Source organism: Vanellus vanellus (genome assembly GCF_965231255.1).
Source record: "Vanellus vanellus genome assembly, chromosome: 8".
Taxonomy (NCBI): Eukaryota; Metazoa; Chordata; class Aves; order Charadriiformes; family Charadriidae; genus Vanellus; species Vanellus vanellus.
In genome coordinates, this window is record NC_138913.1 from 22,825,412 (window position 1) to 22,846,108 (window position 20,697).

At 40.0% G+C, this 20,697-nt stretch overlaps 1 protein-coding gene across 1 annotated transcript in view; it reads left to right on the plus strand.

The window, feature by feature from the left end:
- SPSB4 (splA/ryanodine receptor domain and SOCS box containing 4) overlaps nucleotides 1-19,976 on the plus strand; it is a 91,825-nt gene extending 71,849 nt beyond the window's left edge. Inside the window, exon 3 of the mRNA XM_082486932.1 lies at nucleotides 18,692-19,976. Coding sequence (XP_082343058.1) covers nucleotides 18,692-18,819 — 128 coding nt within the window. The 3' untranslated portion in view covers nucleotides 18,820-19,976. The remainder of the gene's footprint in view (nucleotides 1-18,691) is intronic.
- Nucleotides 19,977-20,697: the final 721 nt, after the last annotated feature.

The following is a 20,697-nucleotide window of genomic DNA, read 5'->3' on the forward strand; positions in this document are numbered from 1 at the left end:
GGCCAGCATCGCCAGAACTAGCAGTAAGTCCTCTGTGACTGCTGTGTTTTCACGTGTGCGGCGGTTTGGTATTCACAAAGCCTCCAGATTCCCCAGAACCACTGTGGTTCTTTTTACAGTGTTGAAATTATGACTTTTGTAGTGTTTTGTAGGCCCTGACTAACCAACCCTGACATGTGCCTTTACAGTAGATGCCCACAATCTTAAGGTGATGCAGGATGATAATTTTTCTCAGATGTGGGTTTTAAGTTGATGTATAGTTTTAAGTTGATGATGCTGTCTTTTGTTCTCCCTACAGATGTGAGCAATAACTTCTCAATGCTATTTCATTATACATCTAATATCCAAAGTTAGATACCTGAAAATTTGCTGAAGTGCAAATAAAACAATCGCTGGACCTGAGTGAACGTGGCATGCTCTGTCCCGTGCCTTTCATGTTATTTTCCTAATTTCTGTCACCACTTACAGCAAACTGAAGTGCCACTCGGATGTGTAAATCATCCTTTAGTGGTAAAGAAAACCAGTCCATCAGTTGATGGCAGGTGAAAGCATTTTCTGCTGGCCGGTACTTCTGTTTCTTTGTGCCTCTGCTGGTTTAGGAGCTCTGCTCCCAGGCTGACGTCCTGTCAAAATGCTCAGCTTCTGTGGAAACTTCCATCAGTGATGCACTGTCTCAGTTGCACATCTTTCTACAACATCTTTCTATAAATACTTCGAAAGCATTTTAATGCATTATTCTTAACCTACAATGACCTTCCTGGAACAAAAGATTTGATTAGGAGACTGTGAATAAAGGAATGAATACTCACAGGCCAAAATTGGAGGATGGATGTGTAGGAGAAGCTCTTGCGGGGGAGAAAGTGTACCTGCTGTCTTGTACCACAGCTCCAGCAAAGGCTGTTGTGGTTTTGTCAAACCAGGACAGAGGTACTGCCTTTTGTCTGACTGCAGGTCAGATGATCTTATATTCAAATTTTAAAAAATAATTTGCTGTTATTTGACCAGCCATTTTGGAGCTAAGTGAATTAATCTTTGCATAGCATTTTAAGGCGTTCCCCAAAGCTTTGTTCAACCCTTGTGATATTTGTTCAGTTTCAGATATTGCAGCTTGCCATAATAAGAGCTAGTTACTATGGCTGTTAATCTGCATAACATATAATTAATATAGAAAAAGCAATATATAATTTGCTTCTGCAGATAGACCACGCTATTTTGTTTTAAAGAGTCTAGTGAAACTTGATGGTTTACCACTTAGGAACATAACTTAAACATTCGGAGTCCATGGTGTTTCCCCAGAGTGATTTATAATACAACAAGAAATGGAAAGCTTAAGAAAAGGGAGGAGGGTTTGGATGGGAACACTTAAAATTTCTTGGCAGATGCTTATTGCTAGGGAAGCTTAGTTTTTTTTTTTTTTCTCTTTGGGAATGAGTGATTTCAAGGAGGAAATGGCTGCTCTGGGTTCCGGAGAGTGCTTTCTAAAGGCAAACTTAGAGAGCAGCCCCATTTACATCACAGACCACATTCCTGTGAAAAATGTAGCACATGCTCTCAACCTGCTGAGGTTGGCTGGTGCCTTTGGGAACGGAGCCACAGCTGTCTGACAAAGGCAGCTGGCCCTGCTGGCTGACCGGGGCTCCCGGCACTGCAGAAAGCTCCTAGTTGAGCGGTAATAAATAGCCTTTTTCTGCTGGGGAGAATGGCGTCCCAAAGGTGCAGAAGAAACTTACGTTCTTGTTTCCAAAAGCCAAGGTTAAAGACTTGCATAAGATCTAAAGTATTCTGGCATTGCAAGGACGGTACTATGTTGCTCTCATCAGACGAACTGCAGGTCATTGAAGTGATACTTTAAATTCTGGCAAATGGTAGATGCAGAGGGGGCATCATAGTTGTTACATTTTCAAAAAATACTGAATTTCTAGCATCACGAGTTGTTTATGGCACTTGAGGGAATCATCATTATTTGAATTTCTGATAATAGCTCTTAGTTTTACCTTCTTTTGAGCAGAGCATCCCAAAGACCTGGTTTAATGCTGTGGTGGGGAGAGCTTTACTGAGGCTTTGCAGGATTAAGATCGTACACTGCATTATGTCTGCAGAGCACAACTTGCACAGGGCAAGAGGCAGTTTTTAGGGATCCTGAAAAGCGTCAGTCTGGTTTGCTTACCTCTTGTATTCTGTGTCATTCCTTCAACTTCCCTGCTTCGTGGGCTCTAGAAAACTTTGTGCATACAAATATAATTCATTTGGACATGAATACTAAAGTTTTAGTGATGGACTGGGAGTTTATTATGGCTGTGTTTCATCTGTATGGCAATGGGTTTAGCTGTATAGTAGCAGTGTGTTTGTGGCCCTCATCATTGTAACTATTGTATATCTAATGTACCATGTCGCCCAGGAGGCATGTTTTGGAAAAATAGGAAAGCCAAAGCGCAGCAGGTGTCAGCGTGGCTACCTTTCAACCAAAAATAAATTTGGACTGCCCTCTAAGGATGTTCTGTGTGGTGATTTTGCCTTCATTTTCTCTGAAGCTGAGCTTTGGGCTGGATAGGCAATGGAAAAGAAATGCCAAAACCCAGACCTTTGGCTCAGAAATAGGTTTTCAGGAAGGAGACAGGCAGTAGCTATTTGGAAGAACAGCACTGGACAGCGGAAGTCTGTTGAGAGCCATCAGCACCTGAGTGTCACTAAGCGTTGGGAACTAATGGAAGATAGAAATGCATGTAGGCTTGCGTTAAAGTCCCTTTTCTCTAAGTGTTTTGTTATTACTGATAATTCTTCTACTGTCCATCTCCCTTCGCCTTGTGGTACATCTGTCCGAAGAGGAACTGCAAGTCCTGGGCTCAGCCCAAATTGTGGTGGGAAGAGGCATGGTTAAATTCAGGTAGCTCAGGGAAGAACTGCATTACTGCTTCCAAGAGCACGGCGAAACCTAGAACAAGGCAAAAGTCCATGCAGATTAGTATCTTAGTGAGAACAATTGGAAACACCTTGCTATTATGAGGCAAAAAAGTATTTTTAAGAGTTAGGTGAATAGCTTTTAGGAACAGAATTCGCGGAGACAAATTTCAGAACAGGCCTTTAAAAGAGATATGGGAGTCAACAGAGGGTGGTGGTTGTATATGAAGACAACTTTGGTGCGTTCTATGTTCTCATTTCGTGATGAACAGGCAACTCAGCCTTTTGAACTTTCTAGATTTGTGGGGTTTTTTTTTAGTCCATGCGCTACTATTTGGGAACATGTTTTCATTTCAGGACTCCTTGAAAATGGTTTTCTATTAACAAAATTCTGTAAACAGGATCTCTTCATAAGCTGCTTCCCAAAGTGAGAGTCTGTTCATTCAGATTTTGTAAATAGCCTCAAAGGAAATTGGTTTTTGTGAGGCGTCCATGTTTGAATGGGCCAAGCTGAATCTTTCACCAAAATTGGCCAAAGTCCATAAGGAAAAATGCACATAAAATTAATTGAGCTTTACGTGTTTGAAAGCAAGGATTCAGCCCTGCTCTGATGACTGAGCACAGAAGAGGAACAGCCGGTTTTGGCAAAACAGGCAAAATGTTGTGACCTTTTCTGTCAACGGTAATTGCCAAATCCATATGGATCATCCCAAGCGTGAATTTGATGAAATGAGAAGCGTTATGCACATCTGGCTTCTAAGAAATGTGATGCATCTAAGAAACGAGTAAATGAAACATTTTTACTGGGAATGTCTTCACGTGGTACTGGAAGTTTATGAATGCAGTGTGCCAAGTCCTAGTCCATACTGGAAATCCGAATGCTGCAGTCTGCTTTTGCCGCAGGGTGACTTTGACTTTTGGTCTTCTGTGAGATCTTCAAGCACTGATACAAGTTGCTCTCTAGGAAGTTTGCTTTTGCTCAAGCATAGTTCTTGTTCAAAGCTGTATGGGAGAGAGGTCCCAAAGTTTTTAACTATTGTCATCTGGCTTTGATGTTTTAAAGGGAAGAATGTCCTGGAAGGTCACTTCTAATTGATGTTACCAACCAAGGGAAAGGCAATGATGAATAATATATAGTCCTGCTTTTGTCTTTGAAAGGTATATCGATAAAGCAAATCGTATGAAAACGCTGCCCTTTTTCACTAAGCTGGAAAGTTACCTTAGAGGCAGTGAAATGCGTATTTCAGTTGGTACCAGGATCCGGAGTATATAAACCCCAGCATTCTGATTTTGCATCAGTAAATAAAATTAAAGTATATATTATAAAAATTCTTCATTCAGAATATGAAATATGTGACATCAGCATACAAATACGTCATTAATAGCAGAGCTGAAGTATAAGGTTTCTAGTGAAAACAATACACTAAATTGTACCACAGAGAAAGGAAAGAAGCCTTTATTTTTCTTTGTCTTTTTCCTTTGTTCATTGACATTTTCTCACTGATCTTCGGGTAGTGCTTACCGCTCCCAAGCTGCTTTTGTCTTTGTCAATTAGTAACGTTTTCCCTAGTCTCCTGTCCTCCCAGTTTTCCCAGGCAGGGGACGGGCAGGAGGGAGCATGCTGTGCCTCGCTCCCTGCCTGCACTCCTGGGAATGTCTGCAAAGGAAAGGAGGAGGTGCAGGTGATGGAGGGCTCCAGTCTCCGCTCCATCACCAGCAATGCAGATGAGCAGCAGACTTAAGAGCTGCGCTTTGGGTTCCCGGTGAAGTACTCTGGATGGTCATAGCCCCTCTCTCCTCATTGTCTCTTGAGCTGGGAGATGCTTGGAAGGATACAGTCAGTCCGTTTCTCATTGCTGTGATGTCCCGGGTCTTTGTGTCTCTGCTTTGGTATTGTTCGACTGCTTCTGTCTGATAACTCTGAAGGAAAGCATCTTCCTTGGTTTGTTAACCCTGTTTTTTGAATAAGTTTTTCTGGTTTTTGAAAGGACAAGAAGGAGATACAAAACAAGTACTAGCGCTTTGGGAAATGGGATACTTGAGTGGGTCAGGTTACCCTAAATTCCTAAGTTTTCTTGCCCCTAGCGCTTGACTACAGGCTTCTTTGGGGTTGCGGATTTGCTTGTATGTATGGTTGAATAAGATTTAAAACAAGCATAAGGGAGTAAAAGTGTAACCAAAGTAAGCAACTAGCTAATGTGATGGGTTTAGAGGATGGGTTAAATTGAATGCTCCCTAGAAAGTCTGGGCTGGGTGGCTGTTCCCACCACTATGAAGGATGGTTTTGGAAAGCTCTGTGTAGCTTTTTACTCAGTCATTGTTTACATGATTAACTTAATTAGTTAAGAAATATCCAAGGCATCAAAATGGCATGGGCATATTCTTATGTCCAAGGGGTCAGTGTTGATCTCAAAACTCTGAGTACTTGGGGGGAAAAAAAATATCCGTTTCATCTTACAGGCAGGTTGACACCAGAAGTTACTTGGCAACAGGGTAAAAGTGAAATATCTATGGATGGGGGACCCCATTAGCAGTATTTACCCTGGCAAAATTCCCTTTGGCTTTGCTGACAAATGCTGCTGGAGTGAAGAAGGCTGAGTCGACAGGGAGCAGAAGGAATTTGGTGGGAAGCATTCTTTTGTGCTGTGTGTAATTCTGAATGTGCTTTTAATATCTTGGGGGCTTGTACTTTGGATTAAGTACTGAGTTAAAGAATTTGTTTTGATAATTTAGCATTTCATCTGTTGCACCAGTGACCTAGATTTTAGATTAAAAAAAGCAAAATATACTGTGGCTGATGTTTACAGACCCTCAGGTAGAAGTGCTTTTCATTTTTAAGCCCCAGTTCAGTGAGTGACACTGCTTTGAGAGTAGGAGCATGGAATAAAGGGAAGGAGACAGCTGATGAGTGGTGAAAATAAGACATAAATGATTTAATGGGTCAGAAAATTTGGTTGAAAAGAAAGCAGTCATAGTGGAATTTTACATATAAATAAAAATAATATATGTGTTTATACATGCCACACAAGCATGAAATGGTATTGATATTTGTGTCTCAACTTTTTTGTTTTTCTTTTTGTAATCACATTAAGAAAAAGATAAAAATTAGCATTCAAAATACGAGGCTGATAGTAAAGGAGTCTGTCTAGGATCTATTAAAACATAATGGAAATTTAGCATCAAAGTGATATTCCACTAATTAAAAAAAAAAAAAAACACAACCAAAACCCCCCACAATTCTTCCCATTAAAGAAGTTAATACACAATTTTGAAATTATCATATCCCAAACTGTAAATAAAATATCAAAGAAAAAGTTGAGGAAAAAATGCCATCTCTTTTTTTGGGCTGGAAATGGCCTTACTGTCTTCACTGAACTCTGCTGCCTGCTTGACACTGTAATGAATCAAGTCATTTATTGTGGGATCTAAGTATGGGCTTGCATAAACTCACTTATTCTTGAAAACCTTAGCTTGCATATTTACCAGTGCCCAGATAAGAAAATGTATCCTCTTGTACCTAAAACCATGTTGAAATCAATTTATATTTTGCACTAAGAAATTATTGTACATCTGCCCAAATTGTAGAATTTTAGAAGTGTTTTTTTTTTTTTTTTCTGTGCTAATAATCACACCGTTGCTCTTAATATAAGTAGAATAATAAAAAATCAAATAGTAATAGCGATTTTGTGTTACTAAACTCCATGGTGTGTTACTGCCACTAAAATAAATAAGTAAAATATGTGCGTAAGAAGAAGAGGGTATTCATCCTCATATTCATACCTTTTTATGTTCTTGTCCATGTGTATGTATGTTTCACATATATACATGTGTATATACACACACACACATAGAGTAGTGAGCTGAGTGCCTCAAGCTACTACCTGAATCTCTTCAGGTGTCTGAAAAAACAAACATGTAGAAATTGCTATAAGGATTTTAGTACATATTCAATTTCTTTCATTCGAGCTTTTTATTTGAAATCATCTGTATTACTGGGTGGATGGGATTCCCTTCCTACAGAAACAAGGCGTGCAAGTACATTAAAGAGCTGAGTGAATTGCTCAGCTTTGCTTTGTTGTTCCCAGATGCAATTTTTTAATTGCCAGCCTTACAGATTGACTTTGGTGTCTGAAAATCTAGATAAATCCTTGTTCATAATAGCTTTTCTGCAGGGCAAATGATGCTTTCATTTACACCTGTGCAACTGCATTAGCCAGCTGGCAGCTGGGGGCAGAGGGAGCTGGAAAAGGCTGGTTGTGGACAAAGTGTATTTGATAATGAATCGGTAAGAAGCAATAAATCCAGACCCTTTGTGGTGTTTTATAGTTCCTTTCAGAGCACAGCCACGCTGCTCGATGGTCAAGCTGCACTTGGGTTTCTCCTCATCTTGTTTGACATCAGTGAGGTCCTGTGCAGATGGTGGTCATAAAACCGTGAGTGGATAACACAAAGCACGAAAACAGAAGGACCAAGCGTGGAGTTGGGTGGTGTGTGAGGAGGAGGGAGCTGACATAAAATCCCCCTAATTGCTTCTTGCTGTCCTCCTCACTGAATTCATTGGAACAGCAAGCAAGAGCCATGGGGGGAAGAGTGTGTGTAGTTTGAGAGGTCCAGAGAAGATGTGTTAGGTGGATCTGGTGAGCTGGAGGAGGACAGGGAGGAAGCCATGACTGGTATGCTGCTGCAGGTCTAGTTCTCCAAATATTTTAAGCAGTGTTGTGAGGAGTAGCATGATGGATGGAGAATGGCAGCAGGTTCCACTGCAACTGCCACCTCCCCTTTCAGCCATTCAGGCCAGAGAAGATGGCTCAGAGAGGGCTCCTGCTCTCCATGTATCCGGTAGGACCAAGAACAGGAAACGTTTGCCCAGTGATGCTGCCCTGGAGGTTAAGAAATTCAGTGTGAGCAAAACTCGAGTTATCTGTCAGATTCTAGTGATCCCATGTGAAATTCCAGATTTTTTTATTTGTGAGTTTTAATGTTTGTTTTCATGTTGGATCCCCCCACATGCCCAGGAACAAGAAAAGTCACTTGAGTGACAACGCACTCTCCCTCGCCCACCTACCCCCTCACCTCTCCCCTCCCATCAGTGGGTTTTATGCTGGTGTGTCAGAGGCCCGGGGTGCGATAACACATCACGTACAGTGGGTATAGGAATGCATAGTATGGAAATCATCTTTCCACACTGTTTCTCACAAAATGCCCAGGCTGTTTGTAGGACAGCATGCCAGTAGTGCTGGTTGTAGGCAGTGACACAGCAGTGTGAAATTTCAGACAGAGCTTTGCCAAGGTTGAAAAAAGGTAACAGGAGCTTGTGATGAGAAGAGCTGAGCAATGGTGAGTAAAGGCAGCCCTGTGTGCTCTACCTGTGGTATGAGACTGCATTTGTGTTCGAAATGAATGCTTTAGAAATGTCTTCAGAGAGCATCAGCTGTGTTTGCATACCAGGAACTATGTCAAATCCCAAATTCAGTATGAAAATAATTCACATCATCTCCAGTACCCATTTTCTGCTGATAAAGGTTATGGTACTTAAGAAAAAAAAATCACTTTCAAGAAATGGAAAATAGAAATGGTACTAAACTAATGGGATCAAATTCATTATATTGACCTTAATTGCAGCTTCATCGCTCCAGATTTATTCTAGTGTAATTCTATTAATATCAAAACTGGAGTACCAAAGTGATGAGTCAGGTCTGTTGTTTGCAGATCTTCCCTAGAGATCATTAGCTTGTATACAATTGCATTAAAATTTAAATGACACGCTGCTGCCATTTTTTCACTTGGTTTGAGGAAATCTGCATATGTTGGAGCCTCTGGGTAATTTAAATTGAAGCAGTTAAGAAGATGTTGCATAACAATGATATGAGGAATGTAGTCAAATATTCATTGTCTTAAAACTTAAGCAGGAGAGTCATCAGTTCTGTTGCCCTGTCAATACGGTGAAACTGTGAAGAAAGCTGCGATGTGGTGCAATGTGATGCAGAAGATGCTTTGAATCAATTTAATTGCTAACTACAGTAAATAACTTTAGTATACTACTAAACACCCATACAGAAAACTACTGTGATGGGTTCCAGCTGAGAATATATGAGTTGCAAGCAATGGAAATCTTGAATGAGCATGTGTTATTTTAGTATGGTAGTATTGAGAAATTCTTGTGAGGCTCCAGTGGGCTGGGCGGAGTACAAGGAAAGATGACAGGGTGTCCTTCATTGTCCCGCACAATGAATGTGTCTTACAAAATACAACAGGTAGATAAAATAGGGTGGTGGGAGAAGGGCAGATGGGGCAGTCAGGCAACCAGGTACCCACCTGGTTCAGCATGTAGTTCCAACATTTTGGCTTTTTGTGTGCATCTCTTTCTTTCATTCATTCATTCATTCATTCATTCTCTCTCACTCAAGTGTACTTGATTAGCTTAACCCAAAATAAAAAATGTGCTTAAGAACAGCTGTGAAACTTACAATTTTGAATTTTAGACTATTTTAATCAGCACGATTAGGTTTCCCATCAAGAAATCTCGACATCTGCTGTAATACTATTGAGGTAGAAATGTGCCAATGAATTGAGGGATAGGAAGATTCACCTAAAATATATCTTTCTGACTGCCCCCCACCCCCAAGCCCCCAACAATGAAGACGTGTTTCCAGCCATAAAGGTTGTTATAGGTGTGTGCTTGTGTGATTTGCCCATTTCTGAAGCACATTTCACAAAGGGATAAACCACAAGAAATTGTTGCCTCATATTTTCAGTCGTCGTGTTGCATATCGGTTGCAGTGTGTGCTCTCCTGTCACAATAGTTGTCTGCAGTGGTTCATCTCTGAAACGTGAACTTTCCTTCAACTTTCTCAGTTATTACTTTGCCTATAAATCTGTCCATAACCCCTGAACAACGTTGTCTTTGAACTCCAGTGCATCTACTCAGTGAAATTCTCATCCAAGCTTTAATCTTCTCTCACCTTGGTATATTTTATCTTCTCTCTTTATGGCCTGGCACACAAGCTGAATTTAATGGTGATAAATGTGTTTCTAAGAGTAAAAGCTATAAAGTATACATTAGAGATTAATCTAAGCCAAATTCTCATTCCCAACATGTTAAACTTGGGGAAGTTTGAGCTGGGATGAACTAAGAAGCCAACGGTTGTAGCTTAGGCTCATCTGTAATGTCAAACACTTCATGTTTGTTGCTTTTGAAGAGCGTTTATTTATGTTGGGTGTCTTTTCTACTACAGACTGTTTAGATCATCACTGAAGTAACTGTCTCAATTTACCTTCCTACTGTGTTCCAGAACAAAGCGAAGAGTTGTTTTGTGTAAGCGTTTGAGGGGAGGAGAAGAACAAACAAATCAAGGCCAGAAAGCAAATCTTTCTAGCTTATCCTTCCTATTTGCGTTTTCCCGATGCGCACTGGGGATGAAACCATACCTGCGCCGCTCCTTTCAGAAGGGAAGTGGCTGCCGCTCTCGCTGGCGCTCTGGCAGCGTGCAAATCTAGCAAGCTGTAACAAACACAGCTTATTACAGGCCTTTGCTCCTTTTTAAAAAAGCTGCTTGTTTGCTGGTAAAATTCATTATTCTCTGGCTCTGTTTCGTGGCTTCTGAATTATGTAGAGCCGTACAATTTAGTAACCTCTGGATTGAAGAAATAGTGTGTTAAAATGTTTTCAAATATGAATCATACCTGTGTCTTTTTTTGTTATTGGAAATTGAATTATTGTAATGCATATGTACATTTAAATTAGTTGTTGTAATTTGGAAAATGAAGGTTTTCGGAAAAGTTTCCACAGTGAAGTTTGCTCATAGATTTGGCCTGGGCCAGACTTTGTATTGCTCTGTTCTACATATTAAATGTGCTTGATCTAGAGCCTTTTTTAGGTGGATCATAAACCCACCTGGTGGGTGTAAGAACTGTAGGGCACATTGAGCTTCTCAGAAGAGAGTTTCTACAGATATATATATATATATAGGACTCTATGTATACAGGACTCTATATATATTCCTACAAATGTACATAGGCAGATTATTTTTCTAGGAGGAACACTCCTATAACCAATATGATTCAAACAACATGTTTAGGCATGCTTAATTCTACTAAATTGAAATCTTTAAGAACAAATTTTAAGCCTGTGTCAAATTCATTGGATTTAGGCGCGTGCTGTGGTGTTTATGAGTCGGGACCGGTTTTCTGTCTTGTGTCTTTTTCAAAGGAGATTGCAAACACTGAATACAAAAAAGAAATTGTGAGGAGATACATACTTGTGCTCAAGCGAGAGATTCTTTGTCCAGCCCCTAACAGGAGGCCACTGGCTTTTGGGATTGGTTTTGGTTTGTTTTCATTCTGTTCTGCTTTTCAGCTCTTTTCCTTCTCAAGAAAGTACAGCTGGAGAGCATTAACTGAAAACAAATGATGCTGCAGAATATCTGCTTGTTCATTGCTGCTTTTTCAGCTTAATTCTGCTAAATAATGCCTGATTGAAGTTTTAAACTCTGCTTAACTGCATTAACACTTAAAAGCCAGAGGTATCTGTACAACAATCCCCCCTGCCCAGCACAAGACATGAGGAGGAGGGAGGAGGAGGGAGGTTTATCCCCGAGTCCTTCCCTCTATTCAAGCTTTCTTGCCTTCCTTTCTCTCTTCAACATATTTAATTTCGAGCACCACATTTTTGTGGGATGTGGGTTAGCACAGATACAAGGGGGTGTTTGTGTTATTTTTGTGCTTTTACGTCCCCACCCTGTCTGCTAAAAGCAAGGTGCTGCTGTGGAACTACGTAAAGCTTTATTTGTCCTAGTAGACAACTGCTGGAGACAGAGGCTGTTTATCAGCCTTGACGGATAACAAAAAACCTCGCCATCTGCCACCCGGCATGCTTTTGAAGAAGCGAGCACGATGGCTTCCAGCTGTGTGCACAGGAGCTGCGTGGGTGGGAGGGCGATGGCGGAGGGGCTGATGGAGGGTGTGTGTGTGCTCTGCCCGCGGTGAGAGAGAGCATCAGGGGCTACCGGGGAGCGCGGGGCTGCATGGCACGTGACTTTTGCGATGCCAGCGTGAGTTTGGTAGCAGTCTGCCAGAGTCCCGTGCTCTCGGATAGATAAACATGGGCCTTAGGGAAAAATGGCAGTGCTCTGGACGAACCAGGGTGTTCCCTCTTGAATTGCCGAATTCATGAGAGCCGTGATTCCTCTGGATCACCTGAGCTGTAATTAAGAGGTGATGGTCTAAGGTGCTTCATTTGCTGGGTCAGGCTGCAGAGCTTAAAGACATCTGTGGGAAAAATAGATAAGTGATTTCTTTTATCCTGGTATCCTTTGACGGAATTTTCATTGCTGTTAGGAGATTTATTAGCATTTTTTATGACTGGTCATAGCCTGTGTTCTTTAATATATTATTTGCAATTTCCTTTCTTGAGGTTGTGCCATTTAAGGAAAATGACTCAAATTTTCCATCAGTTGCATCAGGGAAGCCATAAATATGTCACAGGGGGTGTATTTATATAGCATATTATGTGGGGAAAAGAATTTGGCCTGTACTGCGTAAAATTAAAACAATAATTAAGCTTTGGCAGAAAGGTTGGAAGGAAAACTCCCAGCTTACATATATTTGTTTATTGTATGCGATAAATGGTAGTTACAAATTTCTGTATACCCTAAATCACCCTAATGGAAACACTTAGGCTACGTTACCCCTTAGCAGGTGTTTTAATACCTGGAGGAAGGGGAAAAAATCAAGAAAAAGGATTTTAAAAAGCATACCGCAGTCTGGAGTATGGTGGGCACGCAGGTGCCTTGATGGGGGACAGAGGCTCGTCCATCGGAACAGGTAGGCGTCAGGTAGCAGAGTGGCGGCAAGCCATGGAGAGAGCTTTCCCCTCCCGTCTGGTTTATGGCAGGCCCACCAGAACAGGGGCAGCCGAAGAATGTCATACCATGTCTGTTTTATATCCCCTCCCTGTGACAAAGGTTAATCTTTTGGGGACATCATCCTTCTAAAGATGATGATGATTGCTGATCTTGGCAAAGTATGAGGTTAAAATTGACTGGTGAAAAGCAGTGCAGGGCAGGAACCTGAGTGATGCTGACTTACTGGTGGCAAAGAGGAGAGGGCAGAAAGGGGCACCGGGCAATAGCCACTAAGTCCATAACCTATATAGAAAACCTAATGCCCAATTAGGATACGAACAGAGGCATCATGCACTTGCCTACTTTCCAAGACTCCTCTCTGTGTACCAGGCACGTGTTATTTTTGCAAGAGGATACTTTCTCTCCCATTCTCGAGGCGGTGCTGCCTCACCTCGCTCCTCTGCCGGGCCATGGGTGATGCTGCGGCAGGAAAGGCTGTGTCGCCATTGACTCATTAATGAGGTGGCTTTTCCCTCATGGCACTGTGGTTAGCACGGCAAAGTAAGGGCTGGGGAGATGTCATCCACTTATTTAATGATGTGCGATTGCATCTCTGTCTCCTAACACTGTATTTTTTCTTTTTTCTTTTTTTTTTTTTCCTCTTTAAAGTTGGCTTACAGCAGTTGGAAACAGTAACATGAATCACTGAATATAAGTGCTTTTTAATAAGTTTAAAGTGAAAAATATCAAAATAGAAGATAATTTGGCATCTTACATAGACCTATAAAATAACTAAAAAAAAATTTCTTAATATTTGATGATGATGATTCTTACAAACACTTCCTTTGTTTGTCAGCCAGCATTAATTTTGCTTTGATTGTGGTATTTCCCCCTCCAACTCTTGATTTTTATAAAATGAGATAAAAATATGTTCTTCATAGATTAATGAAAGCCATGAAAGTTATGTGCTGTTAGAGCTTTAAAAACGTCTTTCAAAAATAAGTATTTGGCAAATAAGTGTTATGTGCTAAAAGCTGCTCTTTTGTAGGAGCCTTATGTAACGTTGCAGTTAATAATGTTTAGTGTTATTGGATGCTAAATGACTATAGTATCTCAACTATAAAAGCCTGTTTACAAAGATGAGGCAGTCTTGTTGGAGTGCCAGATTGTTAAATAACTACAGGTTGCCAAAACTAAATGAACTTTCAGCTGGTAATGATGTGCAAATTGCTATCGCAGATGCATATTTATTGGAGAAATGCTCACAAGCACATAGTTGTTTCTAGTTACAAACGGTTTTTTGCCTTTGTCCTTAAACCGTCAGTGATACCATTAGAACGAATATATCTAGATATATAAACACAGCTATTTTGTGTTATTGACAGCTAAATAGCTACTAAATAGCTATTTTTATTTATTTAATTTAATGTATTTAATTTTATTGGATAGCTATTTAAGCTATTTTTAAGCCATTAGCTAATAAGTTAAATAGCTATTTAAGCTATTTTGTGCACCACTTGGTGAAATGCAGCTCTGTGAGAAGAGCGGCTGTTGTGCCTTACCCCCAGCTCCCAGGTGTTGGTGTGCGTGTAACAGCAGCATAGGGAACAAAGGGGTTGAGACAGAGTACCCTGTACTGTCACCCATGGTGGGGCTGGTGCAGATACGCATCTGAGGATGAGTGGAAGCAAAGGTTTGTTTGTTGGCTGATTTTTAAATTTTTTTTTTAATGGACTTTCTTGTGAACTACTGGTACAAAATTGGGAGACATGGGAATTAAACTGTGACACATAAATTAAGCAGTATTATTTTTTCACTGGTTTTTTTTTTTTCCCCCTCTTGAAAAATAGTTTTCTGTAATGTGACAGTTCTGAGGAGCTACCTTTGGGTGAAGAGGTTTCATAGTAAACTTTAAATGAGAAGATGATTCCTTAAAGTACGTTCAGGAAGGTGAGGGGAGTTGGCGCGAGGCTCAGTGTGTGTGTGTTACCCAAGAGGCTGTAGCTCCACTTTTCCCTCGGAGTGCTGCTGGAGCCTGAGAGGAAGCTCTGGGTTTCCTGTGCAAAGCTTGCTCCCTTGCCCTGGAGTGTCTCGCTTTGAATTTCTTAGCCTGGTTGGGAATTTAATACAAAGAGCCATTCTTGTGAATCGTGTTTTCTTTACAATTTTGCATTCCAGCTCAGCAATTCATTCCTTCTTTTTCTAATGGCAAGAGCATTACTGGAGTTCACGTAAATTCGGCAAAATGTCTGGTTTATGTTCTTCTGGGGGGCTTGAATGCTCCGGTTCCATTCCGTTGTGGGTTATTCTAAAAATACACCACTTATAGTACATGTTAGGTATACTAAGTAGTGGGATGTTCTGACAATCAGTTAATACCCTTTAACTTAAAAGTTTTTCAAAGGTAAATATTTAATGTTGTGAAAGACTTTTTCAGTAGCCAAACTTACAGCAGCTAACCGTGTGGCTTCAGAACATTCATCTTCTCATCTCTTGCATTATTAGAATATTCTCTTCTCAGCATTATTTGTATGATCTCAAATGGAAATACTGTTTTGAACAGTTGAATGTGCTTTTGAGTGTTTTGCATACATCAGGTCTGTGTGTGTGTTAGGCAGGGTGCATAGCAGGATATACTCAGGATGGTTGAACTTTTCCTTTCCTTTCCTTTCCGAAAGGACCAGTTACTTGTGATACTTTTATTTCTGACTGAAGTTCCCTGAAACCCGCAGCACTTCTGGTGTTTGCATAGGTGTGAGAGACAGTTTAGCCATTATGGCAGATGATGAGCAACCTCTTTGCAGCGGTCCATTTCCTCACCACCATGCTGTGCTGTGCTAACATCGTCCCACTGCCCTCTCCCCAAGCTGCAGCGCAGGAAATGCCTCGCAACTGGTGCAACTGGTGAATCATTGGAGCAGCTATGGGGGCACGGCAGAGCCTGGGCTCAGCACCCAGTGTGAACACCAGATATTGGTGGCCAGGCGCTCTGCCAGATATTGGCACCTGATGAATGTTAAAGCATCTCTGAAATTACCAGTTGCTTCTGTCTCGCCTGGAGGGCAGCGTCACTCTGGCGTGCCTTTGCTGTGCCAAGTCCCAAGGTGGGGAACCAGCCGGGACACATGGTGGCACCCGTCTGGCAGGGCCTGGTGTGCTGGAGAAGAGTGCACGGCTGAGGCTGTCTTCTCAGCTTCAGGGCAGGGATGCAGCCCGGTGCCAGAGCTGAGAAGCAATCCCAGCTGCCGGAGAGCACGGGATCAAAGGTCTGCACAATCTTTATGCGAGCTTTCTTCTGCCTCTTCCCCAGAGCAATACGAATGCCTCCCCCTAGAGCTCGTACAGTTTTCAGAACCTAACTTGTGCTTCTTAAAACCTAAACTTTTTTTCCAAATGATCCTTCTTTGTAAAATATATAGTAAAAATGTGAGCTGTGAGGTATGGGAGACTGCGTGCATTAAGGTACAGACCAAATGTTTAATAATGGTTCTGTTGAGTTAGGCTGCATGAAAATTGTCGGTCTCTAATTTTAAACAGTTTTACACTTATTACATAACCTAGTGTGAAAACTAACATCATTTCTTTTCCACAATTTAGTTTTTGATAATTTAGGGCTGTACACAGCTGTAAAAAGGTTTTACTTAAAATGTCATTCTTACAAATTTTCCTCAAGTTCTTATAGCCAGCACTGCAGAAAACATAACTTTTATTTTAGTATTGTAGGACAAACCTGTTCTAATTTTGTTGTAGGTTTGAACTGCTGTTGGATGGGAAGGAGATTAAAAAGAATACAGTTAAATTTTCCGGTTTCAAAAACACTTTCAGTATGTGTAATTTAGCAGCTGTTGTAAACACTTGGGGGCATTTTCTTTAGCATTTGAAAATTCCCCGTAGAAGTGAGACGGGAGACATTTATTTAGCATTTCAAGCTTGAAAAATATTTTAACCTTTCCTTAAATTGTGTTTTGAAGTTTAGGACTAACTCTGTGCCTGGCTGCACAGATGGCTACGATGGTTTTACGTGTTCTTTTGTCTAGGGGAAAAAAAAAGAGACCACATGGTCAGTTAATGGCTTTAAACACTCTTAGTCTTTATTTTACATCTTCTTAATGGGATCTCAGAGATTCTGGGAAGATACTCAGAAAATTGTTGTTTATGGTGTAAGACTTGTAAGATATGTTGTATTCTGTGTCCTGGAACTCATGAGCTATTTTTGCTCCTACTTATTAATCCTGGTTAATGAATTTTACAGCTTCATCCCATAAGTTTTAACGTTCGTGATTCTGGTACGTAAAAATAAAAACTATCACCACCGATGTATAGAAAATGTTACTTTATTATTGGAATATGAGGGGTCTTATTTTTTTAATCTTTTAATAGCCAAAATTACAGATTAAGTGGATTTTTAAGGAGGAGAAGACTCCGTATCCAAGTTACTGAAGTGGTTATAAAGTTAAATAAGCTTTTTAGTCTTTCCGCATACAACAGAATGCTTTCTAAGCTTTTTCCCTAGATACTTTTGGGGAACTGTGGCCTATACAAATGAAATGTGATGCTGGGATAAACGATGGAAAATCCATTAAGTCAGTGGTGTGTCACCAGAGCAGACAATTAGAGCATATAAAACCAATCCTTAAGTCAGATATTTTGTGCTTTGTAATGTTTTTTTTTTCAAGTAGGCTTTAAAATAATATCAGCTAAAGGATTGGTAGTTTAACATAGTTTGTGTAAATCTACATGTGGCACAGAAAAGAACTTTTGATAAATCCACTGAGTGCTGTACAATGTTGAGCACTTGTAAGTAATCTGTCAAGTTTATAAAAGGTTATTGCTATAATATAGGCACATGGCACTTTTTTTTTTTTTTTCCATTTGAAAGTACTAGTAAGGTTTTAAAGGCTACTACTGTTTTATCATGTAAAGAGGAAGAGTTTCCTGTAGTCTCTTAAGCTCTTCCCCTTTTAAACCAACGCGTGCAACCAAATCCATCTGGTTAAAGTTGTTCTTGAAGATAGCTGTAACTGGTTAAAGACTTTACAGCTTTATTCCAGTTCCTACTGCAAAAAGATTTCCATTGCAAAGTCTGCAGTCACAGAGGTCATTCATGCTACTATTAGATGGAAATTCTATGACGTTCCCGCAATTTTGTGGATTGTAGAGGTGAGATGGTTTGAGATGCTGCAGATCACTGTTTGGGTCTCTAATCTTAAGTGCTGCCAGCCAGGCATTTCTGACAATTACTTAAGTCACTTCATTACATTAAACTAAGGGCATCTACAGATGTTGTTTGCGTATTTTGGGGGTGTTTGTGTATGAGAACACACACCCTGCCTTCTAGTCAGCTGAACCCTCCTCCCCTAATTCATTCATGGAGGAAGAGGTTAAATTTCCTCTAGATTTTTGAGGGTGTTTTTATTTTTTTTTGCTTCCAATGAACTTCCTAGAAAGAAAGCCTAAGGGAGTGTTGCAGGAAAAACAGTGTTTACTGAGAACTTTGGTTACTCTTAAGTACCATTTCCAGTTCCTAAGATGCAGAAGGAACTGGTATGTAAGGGTCGGAAGTTGCCAGTCTAGTTCACCTTAACACGACATGACAAATATGTTATAAACAGAGTAAAAGCTCTTTGTTGTGTTAGAAATCTTGTTGGAAGTAATAACTTCTTATGCTGCAACTCTGTAAACCTCAAGAGTGCTTTTGGGTTATTATATTAAGCTTTTCAGATAAGGAAGCCCAGCCTGAAACTTTGCAGTCACTTACGGGTGAAATGTGCAGAACCTGTCTTTGCTTCTATTGATTATCTTAATTGCCTCATGGTTGTCTGTTTTTTCACAATACCGTAGCTGTCTTTATGACTGCTTAATACAATACAGAATCTATGTTAATAAATAAAACATTGCCTGTAAATGGAGATGGTGAAAAATTAACTCTTTATTTTCTTCTATTTTTTCAGCGGAACCCCTGCCTTTAATGGACTTGTGCCGAAGATCAATTCGTTTTGCTCTTGGCAGAGACCGCCTGCATGATATAGAAATTCTACCTTTGCCTCTGTCTCTGAAAAATTATTTACAGTACCAATAAGACATCTAGAACCCTCTGGCCTCACATTGGACTACATCAATGCAAATGGCAGAAAATTGTTTACAGCAAAATATAAATCTTTGTGATGGACACTTAAGCGTTATTTAATTTTTAATATATATTTTTTTTCTGAACCAGTGAAAGCAGATCACTGTGGGGGACTACTAAAGAATGTGAAAACATTGATTTGATCGAGATTCATGTATTTGTTGCCTGTTGTGTTTACAGTCCTGAAGGCCATTATTCTCATCTCTCCTACATTGGTTCATCTTTGCCTCTAGTAAATGCCAATAGAAAATCTGAACTGCAAGATCCAGTCATGCAGGACAGAGCATTCTTCAATAATGTGGTTTTTTTAATTGTTTTTTTTTTCTCTCTTCTACACCTTACCCCAATAGATAAAAATAAATTAGGAAAGGAAAAAATCTTGACAATAACTCTTGAAAAATATTTAAACCTTGCCTTTGGTATCCAGAATCATTGAGAACTTCGAGTGTTCAGCACTCAACATAATCAGGCCTATAATCTCTAAAAGTTCTAACATTTAAAAAAGAAGGTTATTGTCTAGAAGAAGAGTACATGATTTAAAAACATGAGAGTAAAAAAACTGGTGTATGTGTCAGAAAGATCAATTCTTGGACATGGTAACAGTAAGATGCAGTCCATTGTTTTCAAGACCAAATCTAGTCCCTCCAAAGCTCTGCAGTTTATAAAAAAATATTCACTATCCCAAGAATTTAGAATATTCGTATTTTAGAAAGCTTGTCACTTTTTTATTTGAACAAATTTATAATTTTTATGTGGTATGAACTCTAAGTACTTGGTTCTCTTTTTAATGTATGTGTGGTTATAATGTTTATTTATCTGTTTAGAGTCTGTGGAGTTCTCATTTAACTGTTTCCCATCTTGGGGTGACTGATTTTGGTTTTTCCCCCAACTCCACCTGAAATGTATTAATTTTTCAGGCTCGTCCCATTTTTTAAGATGCTGCTTTCTATTTGCATTTCTTACATGTTTCAAGTTATCTGCCTGTTCAGTTATCTAGTTTTTAAACTGGAAGTTGTTGTTATGGCAGGATGTCAAATGTTTAGACTGAGCTGCCTTCAGCATATTTTAATGTGAATTTACTGATGAATGAGGAGAAAATTTCTAATAAAGTCTACTGTCCAAAATAAAACTCATGTCTCCTTTGATGAAGTGTTAAATAAAATGGGACTGTGTACAGAGCTGAAGTTCAGTTCCTCCTGCAGCTTTGCAAATGTTTCTGTTCAGCACTTCTTGGGAATTGCTGCTTTGTGTTCACATGTGAGAGACATCACAGGCAATGTCATGTCCTGCTCCCAATTTATCCCATTCACTCTGAATATAGCTGTGCTCTTGCTTTTAACAGAATTCTGGCCGGAATCCTCTAAACAAAACTTCAGTTTTGTGTGAAACTGCACTTTGAGACTCCGTACTTTTGAGGTAGGTTGAAGTTTGGCTGCTGTGCAGTGATGATACAGGCAAAACCACTGAACCGTAGATGGTTGCCCTTTTCTCAGTCACCCCAAGGAACAGAATTACAGTTTCAGTCAGAAAAGAGAAACGTGACATAAACAATATACAACAACATGAGCAAGAGTGGAAGCAGCAAGGGTGAGGTAACACAGGGATGTCAAAAAATAAATAACAAGGATTTGCTTCTCTGGGCTTAACTGTGTAAGTTGATGCTGCTTCAGCATCAACTTACTTTTGGAATTGTTTTCATTTAAGGCGAGAGGTACATGCTGTATTCCTTACCTTAGTCTTGCAAAGGGGAAGAAATTAGAGCTGTGAGCTGTATTTCTTACTTTTCCCACTTGCTTTGTTTAATTTAAACCTTTTTTCTCAATAGGTACG